The following is a 13,538-nucleotide window of genomic DNA, read 5'->3' as shown; positions in this document are numbered from 1 at the left end:
AACTTACAACTGAATTTATACATTTATGACAATTTCACCAAAAACAAACATTTTGAGCTTCATCATCACAGATGTTAAGGTGAAAGTGTTGTACTGAAGCAAATACAATTGTACAGGTGTGACTATTGAAGTGGTGGGTCAGAGTATAGTTGCATTTGGGAGTGTGTGTCTGTTCCAGCCTTCATGCTTCCTACAGCACAGTGAGGTTTGCTAGAGTAAGCTAGACATAACTAACACTGGTCCAAAAGATTGAAATCAAAGTGCAACTTAATTTTAGTCAATGAACCTGTCACAGTGGAGTGGGCTAAAACCATGCCTTTAGAATTAGCTGAAAAGATCTTATTGACTACAGAAAAGTGTGCACAATTTTGGTGAATAGCAGCCACGAACCATCAGTAAATATAGGGTGACCTTGATCTTACATTCCTACACCATCATAAAATAAAGTTATTGTGATGTAAAAACTGTCATAGAAGTGCTTTCTCCAGGTCAATGCCATCTAATATGGACACATTTGTGAAACAGGTACTTGCCAGTCTTGTCTTCACCCAAACCTTCATTTCTCCAAAGGAACCATCTCATTTGAAGGAGGGTATATGGGAGCCTCTGATTTCACTGACACCCAAGTCAACTAAATCAACCCACCTTCCATTTGCACAGCATGAGCCTGCTGAGATGAGATAAAAAGGTCATGTAGTATTTACAGACATTGGATCGTTTCTTCCTGTGGATGCAACGCTACAAAATTTGTGGTTATCTTTGAATTAGCAAGAAGCAGCATAGACATTAAAGAGTTTGAAAGCTTAGGTTCGAGTCATGTGCTGCCGAGTTGTACTAACAAGGGCCACAACCATAAGCATATTATTTTAGTGTGAAATATGACCAGAATATCTTTGAATACTTCATATTCATTTTTTGAGTCACCATGTTTGGCTACATACAGAACAATAAAAGGAAAGTGTGTAATCTGGGTAAAGGGGCGCTCTTGATATTTATTCTTGTTGCGTTTCTTCTCTTTAAAATGCCCACATTCTGTTTAGCCAAAGTAAATTAATGAATGTGTACAGTATTGTCCAGTCAGCTGCTCCACCGTGTCGAACACCCAAATGCTAATTATTTGAAAGCAAGGAAAAAAAAAAGCTCAGGATACATGCGCAGACACACAGGACACACATAAATGCCAGAAAACATAAATGCAAACACACAGGGGCACCATCAGGAACACACTCAGGCACACACTCATCCTGTTCCTCCCAGAGTTCAATTATTTATTGATTTCAACATACTAGGCTTTTCATTACAAATGCATTCTTCCTTCGCAGTGCATCTCTATGTGAGGGCAGCACCCAGCTCCCTCACTGTGTGTGTGCCTTTTGTATGCCAGTTTATTCTAAATGTTAACTGACTGCCATAATAATATGTGGGTGCACTTCCCTCCATTTTAATTTTCCGCCTTTGGAGTGAAAAATCAAGATGTTTAACTCAGCTACAGCACATTTGGCAGCTGTGACTAGTCACTAAAGATTGTGAACATGTGTGTTTTTGTTGTGCATTTTGGTCTTACCCCAAGTACCTGGCAAGGCATGCTAGACATAGGAATAATTCTTGTTAGATGCAGTGAGAAAACAGTAGAGATGTTTTTTTTTTAACCGCGGATGTCTTCATAGCTGCAGGACTGACAGCCAAATTAACACACCTACCAACATGTGGCACCAAACTTAAGCCTGGATAAGCACAGGTGTGAACAACAACATTGATTCCATGCCACTTGAAAAGGCTAGGTAATGTTAATGGTAACACCTGTGGTGTGAAAAGGGCCTATTGCCAATTTTGCATTTAAAAGAAACATTATAACAAAGTAATTTCAATTTAATTCAAACCTTTAAAATGTTAAAAATCTCAGTATTTTCTTTGCCTGGTGCACAAACTGTAACAGATATAGGTCAGTCCTGTGTCACTTACCTCAAACTGCTGGTTTTATTGTGAGCAATCAAAACTCCCAGGGCCTCTGAACTATACACAGTTGGCCAGTGACAAATAATGGCTAATCTTTGTTGCTGATAAATGCGTCCACTTGCCGATGAAGGTTTCTGCTTCCAAATTGAAATATGCAAATTTTTATGGATTCTGAGGTACTGAATTCAAATATGACCTTTAAAAGAGCTGACAGAGTTTTTAAGACATTTAGCCATTTACATTTTATGCTGACGTGCAAAAAACTGAAAAGTAAAGATAATGACACCTATGACCTCGAGAGAATATGAGCTGATATATACAACAAAGTGCTTGATGCCTATGAAGCTGCCTACTGCCTGACACGCACACAGGCCTGTTTCACCTGAGAAACCTGTTGTATCAAAGGCAAATAGATCCACCAAGAGTTTTGGTTCAAATTCATGGTTTTGCTAAGAGTTCTTTCCTTCTGCAATCTGACAAAGTACGGTCATTTTCAAGATGAATTCATACACTGCCAGTGCCATATCTTACACACCAGAGCAAGTCAACAATTTTAGATAGCAATTTCATTTTCAGTGGGTCAGAATTAACTACATTTGGTTATATTTGCTTCAGACTACTCCGTTTACTAACATTTCACAAATGCTCAGCAGTAGATTTTCCCTGTATCAAAGGAATTTCTCAATTTAAAAAAGAAATACATCACAGGTTCGCTAATTTTAACATGTTAATCGTCAACTCAAAGTCAGCTTATGCAGACAGAGACTGGAGCATCCGCTTTTAAAAGGGCAAACTGTGGACTTTGTTGACTGACAACATTTTAAATGCAAACATACTTTGGAGAACCACATAAATTATTCCACTACTTGTGTGCAGATGAAAGCAAACACTGCATTATTTTCAGTCACTTTATTTGACGATGATGTGAAAAGTAAAGGCTGTCCATAATATTCAGACAATAAAAGAAAAATGTTATTCAAATCCTCCCATGACAACTAATGGCTCCAAAAATGTTCAGGTGTTCCAAGTGCGATACTTATTTTATACAACTTTTTCATATCTATACCTCATCTGTACATAACATAGTTACAGATACTGTAATTAAAAAAAAAAAAAAAGACTTCCAAGTATCCTTGTGGCATATTTGTGAAATATTTCCTATGTAAAAATGAGAATGTAGGTAAAGATCTTTACATATACATATATATAATTCTCTATTCTTTCTGTAATAAGAAAACAAGTTATTGCCCCTCTTGAACATGTTGCATTTAACACAGGTTTTGTTTACCATTTGGAACTTTTAACTGAACAGAACACCATGTGATACCACATATCAAACTGACAAAACAGTAACAGTATATGGACCTGTGTGTTTTTTCACTTTATATATATGTCATATTGTTATATTTTTGGACACGTATGTTTCATGTTCTCCAGAGCCCTGATGATGAGACATACAAGGATATAATTATATATGTTGCTGTGATCTTCAAACTGAAAAAGAAGAAATACCTGTGGCAAATAAAAACCATCAGCATGAACTTATTTGAGGAAATTATGAGCCCTTGACCTACCACAATTGCATTTTTTCATCCATGTTGAAAAAACAAAAACAAAAGTGAACCATAATAAATAATAGCAGGGCACATAAAAACTACAATACCTTATGATCTGCATTTGGCATTGTGAATAAACTTTAAAAAAAAAAGAAGTCATTTTGTAATTTGGTAAATGCCAGAAGATTGATTATTTGCTACTTCCTTCACTTTATTGCCCTCAGTGAAAAGTTGATAATGATGATGTTGTTTGTCCACTGAGAATCTTGGCATTGATACAGTATGTGTGAACTGATTGACAGGTTAAAAAACTTAAATCCCTGTTTTACAAGGAAATGTATGATGTGTAAAAACCAAATTGTTGGTCAGAGGATGAATCGACGAAGTGGATTTGTCACGACAGTTGCAAAAACAGAGGTAACTCTGTGAATTATACATTTTATTTCATGCCGTCTTGAGAAAGCCAAATACCAAATATTCCATACATGGGCACCATCATCAGGGTATCAGCAAGTTGTACACAATCACATATAATGTAATATATAAAATGTGCAGTTGGTTTCTTACCTCCTGAAGGAAGAACCAACCCTCTGACAATGTCTCTCACTCACTTGTCAAGTGACTGTGATTCTCTGGTCGACAGAGGTGCAGGAGAAGCCGTGACTCCGAAGGGGAAGAGCTCTCTCAGGAAGTCACCCTGATATGTCTGATAGCAGGTGGACCTTTGCAAGCTTGTCTCCCACTCTTACTCTGTATCCTCTACTGGCCTTTCAGCTGAAGGCCGATTGACAGTGTTTCTGATCAGATACCAGCTTGCAATGGAAAATCCACGCCAGCTTAAACGGAGCTTTCGCCGAGTCCCACTGAGGCAATGAACTGAAATAAATCTATGACACGTACAATTTACAGATCTGTGGCCAGTGTGGTAGTTTGCTGGGTCAGTGCCATTATCACCCTATTATGTACTGTGGTTCCTGCAGGCTATAATATAAGACGACAGGCACAGCTCTCAACAAACGCCTTGAAAACTAGAAACCAAGACACCGATGGTGAAACATATGCTGAGAACAAACCACCTCAGGCTCCATAAAAAGTCCTTTTTTGTTCAGAGTCCCTATTTGCTTTTCTCCTGCATGAGGACGGTAAAAAAAAAAAAAAAAAAAAAAAAAAATTAGACAACACCGTGTTGATGATCATCGTTTTGCTCAGTGCAGCTTCCTTGGACTGAGTTCAAAAGCACTGAATTACATTTCCATAGCAACTGAGGTATGTTCACTGTTGCTAAGTGTGAAGTGATTTTTATGATATTTGATATTTTCTGTGAAAGAAAGCCCTGTGACTGTGCTTTATGCTCTATCACTGTGCCCAGCAGGGGTGTCATCACCGTCTACTACACAAAGCTCCCATGTGTTCATTTGTCTGCACTTTTGTTCATGGAAACTCAGGTCAGCCGCTTAATCCAAACTAGCTGTGGAACTAGTAGACCTACATCCTTTCCACCACTACTTCTTGAGTTACGTTTCTTCTGACAAATCCTGTGCCATTGGCAGGAACCTCATTGCCTATATGCTGGTTAGCTCCGAGGGCTCGATCAGATGGACATCTTTAACAGTCTGTAGAAATCACTCTGTAGGGATGAATATGACCAGGCCCCTCAATAATGCCTTGTCTGAAAAGCATCCAAATTCATGAGGTGCTGTCTTGTATTTTAAGTGTACATCTGAGTGTGTGCATTTCTTGGCATACAACACACATAAAAGACAACTGTGGAACACTCCTGTGGTGCCTTTTATCTCTGTGTTCTAACATATGCAGCCTTGGGGACCTCTTAAGAGGCATAGCATCGATATTCTGTATAACATGCTTTCTGAGGACATATTAAGCAAGTTGTAAAATATGAAAGGCTTATGCGGTCTGATGTGAAATCTCTGACGAAAGCCACTGGTGCAAAATTTGCAAAGTGGGAAAAAAAAAGATTCATGTGTATCTTACTCCAAGTTAGAGGAATGGGCCCCTGTTGTCTTTTGTTCTGTTCTGCAGCTTGTAGGCTTTTGTGTAGCTTACTTTGCTGCCCATAAGATAATTTACACAGTTATAAAAACCAATTCATATCTCATTCATACACATGTCTAATTCTCTGCAGGATGCTGTGGTTTATAACCTTTCATTAGAAATTTTCATGACTACCTGCCTCTGTTAACAAGCCCCGTACTTAGAAGCTCTTTAAATGTCCATTCACAGCATATACAAAGCTTACAGTACATCAAGGTCAGAAATTATGATATTTACATGTCCACATTGTTGGAAAGGGGATGGAGTAAATTGGATAATTTGCTTTGTTGGCTTCCACACCAGTACCCAGTCACTGAAGCAGTGAAATATTCATGTTAGATGACAAGCTCAAACATAGCTGCAAGCACATACGTACAACAAGTAAGGAACAAACAGACAACCCCCTCTGAAGCAGATAAGGCTACACGTCAAGTCAGGGCTGGTCCACTGCTGCTCTGCTATTGGGGTGTCGGAATGTTTGTGCATGTGTGTTTGTTAGACTGTGCATATGTGTATATGCCTGGGCAAGGGGAGCAGATGAACAAGGGGGCATTGCTGTGAATCGGGAGAGTTTGGCAGGGTCATTCAGTGCCCACTCTCTCTCCTCCCACCCCTTCCTGACTGAGGTTTTCAGTTCTCAAGAGAGGCCGGGGTGACGGGGTACTAAGAGTGAAACTCGGCCCCCCTCCCTCTCTTCTCCCCTGTTCTCCTTGTTTCTGAGACAAAATACGCACATACGCTGATGATATCAGTCTATTTGTTGTAGAAAAAAAGAACCACATATGTCTCCTCTGCAGAGCCAGGTGGGGGAATGAATGAAGCTCACAGGCCAGAGACCATTACCCGGTAGGAAGGGGGCATGTGTCTGTGCCGTGGGCTGGAACCAGGGCTGCCATTGGGGCTGGTACAGCTGGCATCAACCCCTCCTATGGAAGGTAGGTATGCATGGTGCAGGATGGGCAGCTGCAAGGACAATCGACGTTGTATGCTGCAGACAGAAAAGGAAAGTTACAATGCAAGAGACAGATGTATAAAGTAACTAAAGTGCTGTACTTAAGTGTTCAGTAATTTTGTATTAGTTTGAAAATCTTTTTTACTCTTTTACTTCAGCCACTTTGCAGCAAATGATTTTACCAACCATACTGTCAGAATGTTCTTTTTGGATGATTTAGCAAATTAAATTCAGTGATTTTTTTTATGCATTGAAATAGGCATTCACAAAACAAAACACATTTTAAAGACATGGCCCTTTTTTCTTTTTGCTGGGGCTTTGACTTCTTATTTGTTTTCTGCCTCATGCTTCTGTAATGTTTGTGCTTTCACTTTTGTATATGCTTTGTCCCTTGGGACCACTGTATAATGTACAATTACTTCTACAACCTCCACATCTGCAAGTTTACCTTCTGCATAGTTACATTAAAGGCACACTACTTTCTGCAATGGCACTAATGCTGACATGTAAATTGCTGCAAAATCATCCAATATAAACATAATACCTTGAGATACTGGACTAGAGTTTACATATACGTACATGTTCAATCACAAAAAAGAAGAAAAGAAAAAGTACTGCTATAATGTACAATACCCTACAGTATATAAAGTAGACACTGTGCCAATATGACTGCTGCTTATCAATACTGAACACTCACCTTCAGTCTAAGTGATTTATTGAAACTACTGACAAGGACAAGAGGGAAAAACACAGGGGACAATGTTTTAATTGGATTTTACCACAGCTGGGATGTGACACATATAATGGGGATCTGTCCAGTTCACTGTTAAAATGTTCACAATTTTTGTTCTGTGCCATTTAAATGGAATGTTAATATAATCACACCCAGCTACAGTGATAACACTGGACAAAAACATTGATAGGCTGAGTGAGGACACAAAGTAAAATTCATACATGCCCTCAGAAATTCTTCCAATTGTTTTCTCTATATTCTTCTGCACCCTCCTCCTCCTTCCCGTCTTCACTTCTCCTTCCTAAACCCCTAAACCACCGTGCCTCTCAGCTTCTGGGATCATCTGATAAAAACATTATTTCATGCTTCTGCCTGGTGTTACAGTTCGCACCCTGCCTCAACAGTGCCAGCCATTTGCAAGAATATTACATAACCAAATGCCAGTTATGTAACAAATAAAGAGGGGGAATGAAATTCAAACTCATTCAGCGATAGACCTAAAAAATATCTTAATTAGGTGAATCTGAGATGTGAATGTCCTCAGGCCTAATCAGTTATCCTGATGTGTCCCATTTCAGACACAATCTTGTACAGGGCCGGTCCATGCTTTTGCAGGCCTCTGTTACCACAGCAACTCCTTGTGGTTCCTGATACATGTGACGTGTAGTCTGATGAGAAAGCTGACAAGACAGAGGAAAGTGGGGGGAGGTACACAGGGGGAGACGTGGTGAAGAAATGGGAGATCTCACTGTTCAGGCGAGTTGATATCCTCCAGGGGACCTCTGTTTATTCTAGAAGGATCCATGGAGCCCCACTGTGCCTGAGGCTTTTGCTCCAGGTGGTTCTTCAGTATCGACCTCTCTCCATCTGTATTGAAAACACACGTGGATGTTATAAAATATACAGTATGTAAAAATAAACAGTCAAATGGGCTGTCATACTTAACTGCTCAATTGTTTTAAGGTTACTGAGAGGTTTTAAAGGGTATTTCCACCAAATACCTGGATATGAACCCCTTCATTTCATTCAGTTGTTTGGGAGGAAGGAGAAGCTAGTTACTGTTCCTGTAGTGCAGATGATTATTTTCAGTTTCACATTCACACCAGGTGACGGTGGGGCAATGGTGTTTAGTGCTGTCACCTCACAGCCCAAAGGTTCTGGGTTTGAATGTGATTGATCAGGGCCTTTCTGTGTAGAGTCTGTATGTTCCCCCTGTGCGTGTTTCCTCCACGTACTCCAACTTCTTCCCACATTCCAAAGACATTCTGGTTATAGGTTGACTGGTGACTCTAAATTGCCCATAGGGGTTAATGTGAGTGTGAATCATTGTCTATCATTATGTGTCATCCCTGTGATAGACTGGCAACCAGGGTGTATCCTGTTTCTCGCCCAGTGTTGACTGGGATTGGCTCCAGCAGACACTGCATATATATAAAAGTGATATCTCAAACGATATTCGTTAAGTGACTTTAAGCTTGTCAGTTTCCTTTTTTCACAGGAGACATATTCCATGTATGAATCGCATTACATATGCAGAGTGATATTTAAAGCACAGTTTAAAAAAACCTGATACTTGTGTGGGAAACAAGCAACAACCCAGGACAAAATAAATGCTTCCTAACATGGTTTATGCATTATCCTAATGTCTTAGGGGGATGCTGCAGTTCATAACATTGAAACACAAAAATCATCATCTGCTTTAAGTACTGTACAAAGGACTTTATAGTAAAGGTAGTGTATTCCTGAACATGACATAAAATGTGCACAGTACTGTGAATCGACAACCCAATGACTTTGAAATCTGAAATCAGGCCTCGGCTCCAAATCTGTCAGAAAACCACACCTTAACCGTCATCTGCTGTGTTCTCCAGCATCACCATGTGCTTGTACATATTCATAAGGCCAACCAGAGAGAGAGAGAGGTGGAGTGTTGCTTCTCACCCTTTGTGAGTGAACGTAATCACTGTTGACACGGTGTTCTACTCTTGTAACAGCCACTCATTCATGGCCCCAAGTACATTTAGACCCGTGCTCTTAGGAATACTGATGACTACAGTTAGGAGCCAGAGATGATGATGATGACTGTCAAGCAAACTGAGGCTAAGAAAAGTTTACATGCTAGTGATCTTCAGAGGAGGCTTAATGACCTGCGATTTTATTTCCATAATGTGTGTGACATTTATGAACGCCACCTAATGTGATGTCTCTCTTTGTCTGAACTCTTTCTCAGAACTCACCTTTGCTCCTCAAAAGACCATTATCAAGAACATTTCAACAATTTAAGAGACTGATGTGTTTCTCTCTGTATGATTTTAAAGAAAGTACAAGTTGAGGAGGTATGGCTGAACAAGCCAGTCTCAGATTCTTACCAAGCTAATCATATACACAGCCCAAACAGAGGCAATACCAACTTTAGAGAGATTACTCTCAAATGGAAAATGTGAGGATGTGTTTACTAAAGTTAAGGGTATTACTTATTTACTTCTGTGAAATAAAATATAGCCTAAATCTAGAGGTTTTCACAGGTGCATATGAATGCTGATACATGGTAAAATAATCCAACAGTGCCCTGAGCCTTAGAGGTTACTTAAAATGTCCTGCAGAATCTTTCATATCTCTAAAAAATCTCAAACCTAACAAAATGTGGTGCAGTATTCTGGTTGGGATTCTTTAGAGGATAAAAACGAGAAGGTCAAAAATTGCACAGATGGTAACTCACTGACTAATTATTTACTAATTAAAATAATCTTGGCAGTGACTTCTCTCTGTGCTCCCTAAAAAACACAACACTGAGTTGCTCCATCAACACAGATTTATTTTGTTTATTTCAGATTTATCCTTGTAAGGGTACCATCATATAATAACCCTGTAGCTCATATTATTAAAAAAAACAGACAATATTTGAGCTTAAATAGAATGGTGTGGCCCTGGGTATGATAATGTGAATGCTCATGCTAAAGATGAGTGGCAGAGAAGGAGAAACAGACAGAAGCAGACAACAAAGTAAAGCAGAACGAAGGAGCATTAGACACATTGCTCTGTAAATTAGCTGCCATCAGTTCATTACATAACTATGACCTTACACAGATGAGGAACTTCTCAAACAGTCATAACTCACTCTAAGCTCCCAGTTTGCACAACGAGCGCAGCTGTTTTACTCTTTTACCTTCTCAAATACTGATGGCTCCATTAGACCCCTGAGAGCAGTGTTGTGCAGGTGCGTGCACCAGACATGCAAGATCTGGCTGCGGTGTATCACCATCACCCTGTGTTTGTTCAGATGGTGCCTAATACAAAGCGGTGCTACTGGCATGTAATGATTCACTGATTCAATTTGAGGAACCAGGCTTCATAATGCCTAAATTACAGATGCATCTATTCAAACATGTATCGGGTAGAACTTGGTAAGGTAAATCAACACAGACTCTCTCTACTGGGAAAGAAAGACATGACACGTATATTTTTATACTTTAGCACCTGATAGTTTACTCCTTGTGTACAGTATACTTGTCTCGCCAAGTAATGGTTCACCTGAACTTCGCCTCCCTTTTCTTTACACTTCTCTCTGACGTTTTCTCAACTACATTATTCAAGAGGCAGCAAACAACACCCCAAACACCAGATAATTAGATGCAAAATGAAGTGTGGAGCCACTTTGGGTTCTATAATAAAAGGTGAGGGAGTTAAAAACTTGTGGACTATTCTGGTACTGTAGCTGATCCCATGACTCATTCTGAAAGACATCACAGACTTGGCATCAGACACAGCTCTCTTGTGCTTCTTCTTCACCTGCAGCTGACAGGTGCTGCAACGATGGAAAAATACATCAAGATATTCCTTCAAGCAGCTGCTCTGAATGCAGAACTAAAATTCTCTACTGAAGCCACTGGATATGCAAACACAGATCATACATAGTAAGAAATTATTATTAGATAATATGTGGGAGGATTAGTTTTCTATTTCCTATCATTAGCAAATTCTGGATGTTATGGCACAGTCATGGAATGGTGATATAAACTGCTGTATTTTAGTGTTATTTTCTCTACAGTGAAATAGAAAATGTGCACAAAAGTGAACTTTGTTACTGCAGAATACTGCATTACTGTATGAATCACACTGTATTGCAGTGAGACAGGGTGTGAACTCTAACATGGCTTTTGGGGAAGCTCACTTTTTCAGTTTTCCTGTCCAGACTAAATGACAAATACAACATTTATTAGAGCATGTATTTTAGTTTTATGTGCCATTATTTCTATTGATAAGAATAGAAAGAAAGTAAGAATATGAATATGTGATAAGAATATGAAAAAGAAAAGAAAAACATGACATGTAACTGGTGGAGTGTGTATTTCAGTACCACAGAGGTCCATAGGGTTTAATATGATGTTGGCCCACTCTTTGCAGCTATAACAGCTTCAACTCTTCTGGGAAGGCTGCCCACAAGGTTTAGGTGTGTTCATGGGAATTTTTGACCATTCTTCCAGAAGCGCATTTGTGGGTCAGACACTGATGTTGGACAAGAAGGCCTGGATCACATTCTCCGCTCTAATTCATTCCAAATGTGTTCTATTGGGTTGAGGTCAGGACTCTGTGCAGGCCAGTCAAGTTCTTTCACACCAAACTCACTCATCCATGTATTTATGGACCTTGCTTTGTGCACTGGTGTGCAGTCATGTTGGAACAGGAACGGGTCATCCCCAAACTATTCCCACAAAGTTGGGAGCATGAAATTGTCCAAAATGTCTTGGTATGCTGAGGCATTAAGAGTTCCTTTCACTGGAACTAAGGGACCAAGCCCAGCTCCTGACAAACAACCCCACATCATAATACCCCTCCACCAAACTTTACACTTGGCACAATGCAGTCAGACAAGTACCGTTCTCCTGGCAACTGCCAAACCCAGCCTTGTCCATGGGATTGCCAGACAGAGAAGCGTGATTCATCACTCCAGAGAACACGTCTCCACTGCTCTAGAGTCCAGTGGCAGCGTGCTTTACACCACTGCATCCGATGCTTTGGTGATGTAAGGCTCGGATGCAGCTGCTCGACCATGGAACCCCATTCCATGAAACTCTCTACACACTGTTCTTGAGCTAATCTGAAGGCCACATGAAGTTTGGAGGTCTGTAGCTATTGACTCTGTAGAAAGTTGGTGACCTCTGTGTGCTATGCGTCTCAGCATCCGCTGACCCCGCTCTGTGATTTTACATGGCCTACCACTTTGTGGCTGAGTTGCTATCGTTCCCAGTCGCTTCCACTTTGTTATAATACCACTAACAGTTGACTGTGGAATATTTAGTAGCGAGGGAATTTCACGACTGGACTTATTGCACAGGTGGTATCCTATCACGGTACCATGCTGGAGTTCACTGAGCTCCTGAGAGCGACCCATTCTTTCACAAATGTTTGTAGAAGTGGTCTGCATGCCTAGGTCCTTGATTATATACACCTGTAACCATGGAAGTGGTTGGAACACCTAAATTCAATGATTTGGATGGGTGAGTGAATACTTTTGGCAAAATAGTGTATCTTAAGGGGAACGAAGCTCCCCATAAGTTCGCTCTATGGAAACGGGACTGATTTACAGTATACTGGTTTATGTACTAGAGGTGCTATGCGCATAATCATAGCAGAGCAACACACCAGTTACTGAGTGATGAAATAAATAAAATTTTTTGCATTTGAAGAGCCTCTTCTACTTTTTTTGTCAGTGTGCGGGTAATTTTTCCATAAGATGGAACATTTTCCAGCTAACAAAATTTTAAAGTTCTTAATGCCTCAAATGTGAGGGATCAGGCTCAGGTTCCTTTTATTGATAACCAAAAGCAGATTCATTTTGCAGCAGAATGATATTCCTCAACAAATAAATAACAGACAACACATATTAACCATAACAACCATTGATTTGATTTGATTTATTCTTTCAAGCATGTAAAGACAGTTGATATGTCAACACACATAATTTTACACATATCCAACAAATGCTAATCCAATACACTTTCAGAAACTTGGTTTAATAATGTAAGAGGAACCGACCTTCACTTGGCTGGTTATGATTTGGTATGCACAAATAGAGAAAATAAGACGGGAGGTGGAGTGGCCTTGTTTATAGATAACAACCTTTGTTATAAGAAACTGGAAAATATGTCAAGGGCAATTGACAACTTGCTGGAGTGTGTGACGGTTGAACTACTACTAGAAAAAAAGAAAAATGTTGTAATAAGCTGTATTTATAGAGCACCTGGTGCAAGCATAGACCAGTTTAATGAGTGGATGGAAGAAAATTACC

The 13,538-nt window shown here is 39.8% G+C and overlaps 1 protein-coding gene across 1 annotated transcript in view; it reads right to left on the bottom strand.

The window, feature by feature from the left end:
• Positions 1–2,850: 2,850 nt before the first annotated feature.
• gabbr2 (gamma-aminobutyric acid (GABA) B receptor, 2) overlaps positions 2,851–13,538 on the bottom strand; it is a 181,887-nt gene continuing 171,199 nt past the window's right edge. The window contains exons 19-20 of the mRNA XM_020606858.1: positions 7,999–8,116; positions 2,851–6,552 (exon numbers count right to left, since the gene is read on the bottom strand). Coding sequence (XP_020462514.1) covers positions 6,387–6,552; positions 7,999–8,116 — 284 coding nt within the window. The 3' untranslated portion in view covers positions 2,851–6,386. The remainder of the gene's footprint in view (positions 6,553–7,998; positions 8,117–13,538) is intronic.

This window comes from Monopterus albus, unplaced genomic scaffold, assembly GCF_001952655.1.
Source record: "Monopterus albus unplaced genomic scaffold, M_albus_1.0 scaffold82.1, whole genome shotgun sequence".
NCBI lineage: Eukaryota > Metazoa > Chordata > Actinopteri > Synbranchiformes > Synbranchidae > Monopterus > Monopterus albus.
Note: the sequence above shows the minus strand (reverse complement) of the source record. Positions and strands in the feature narration are given on the sequence as shown.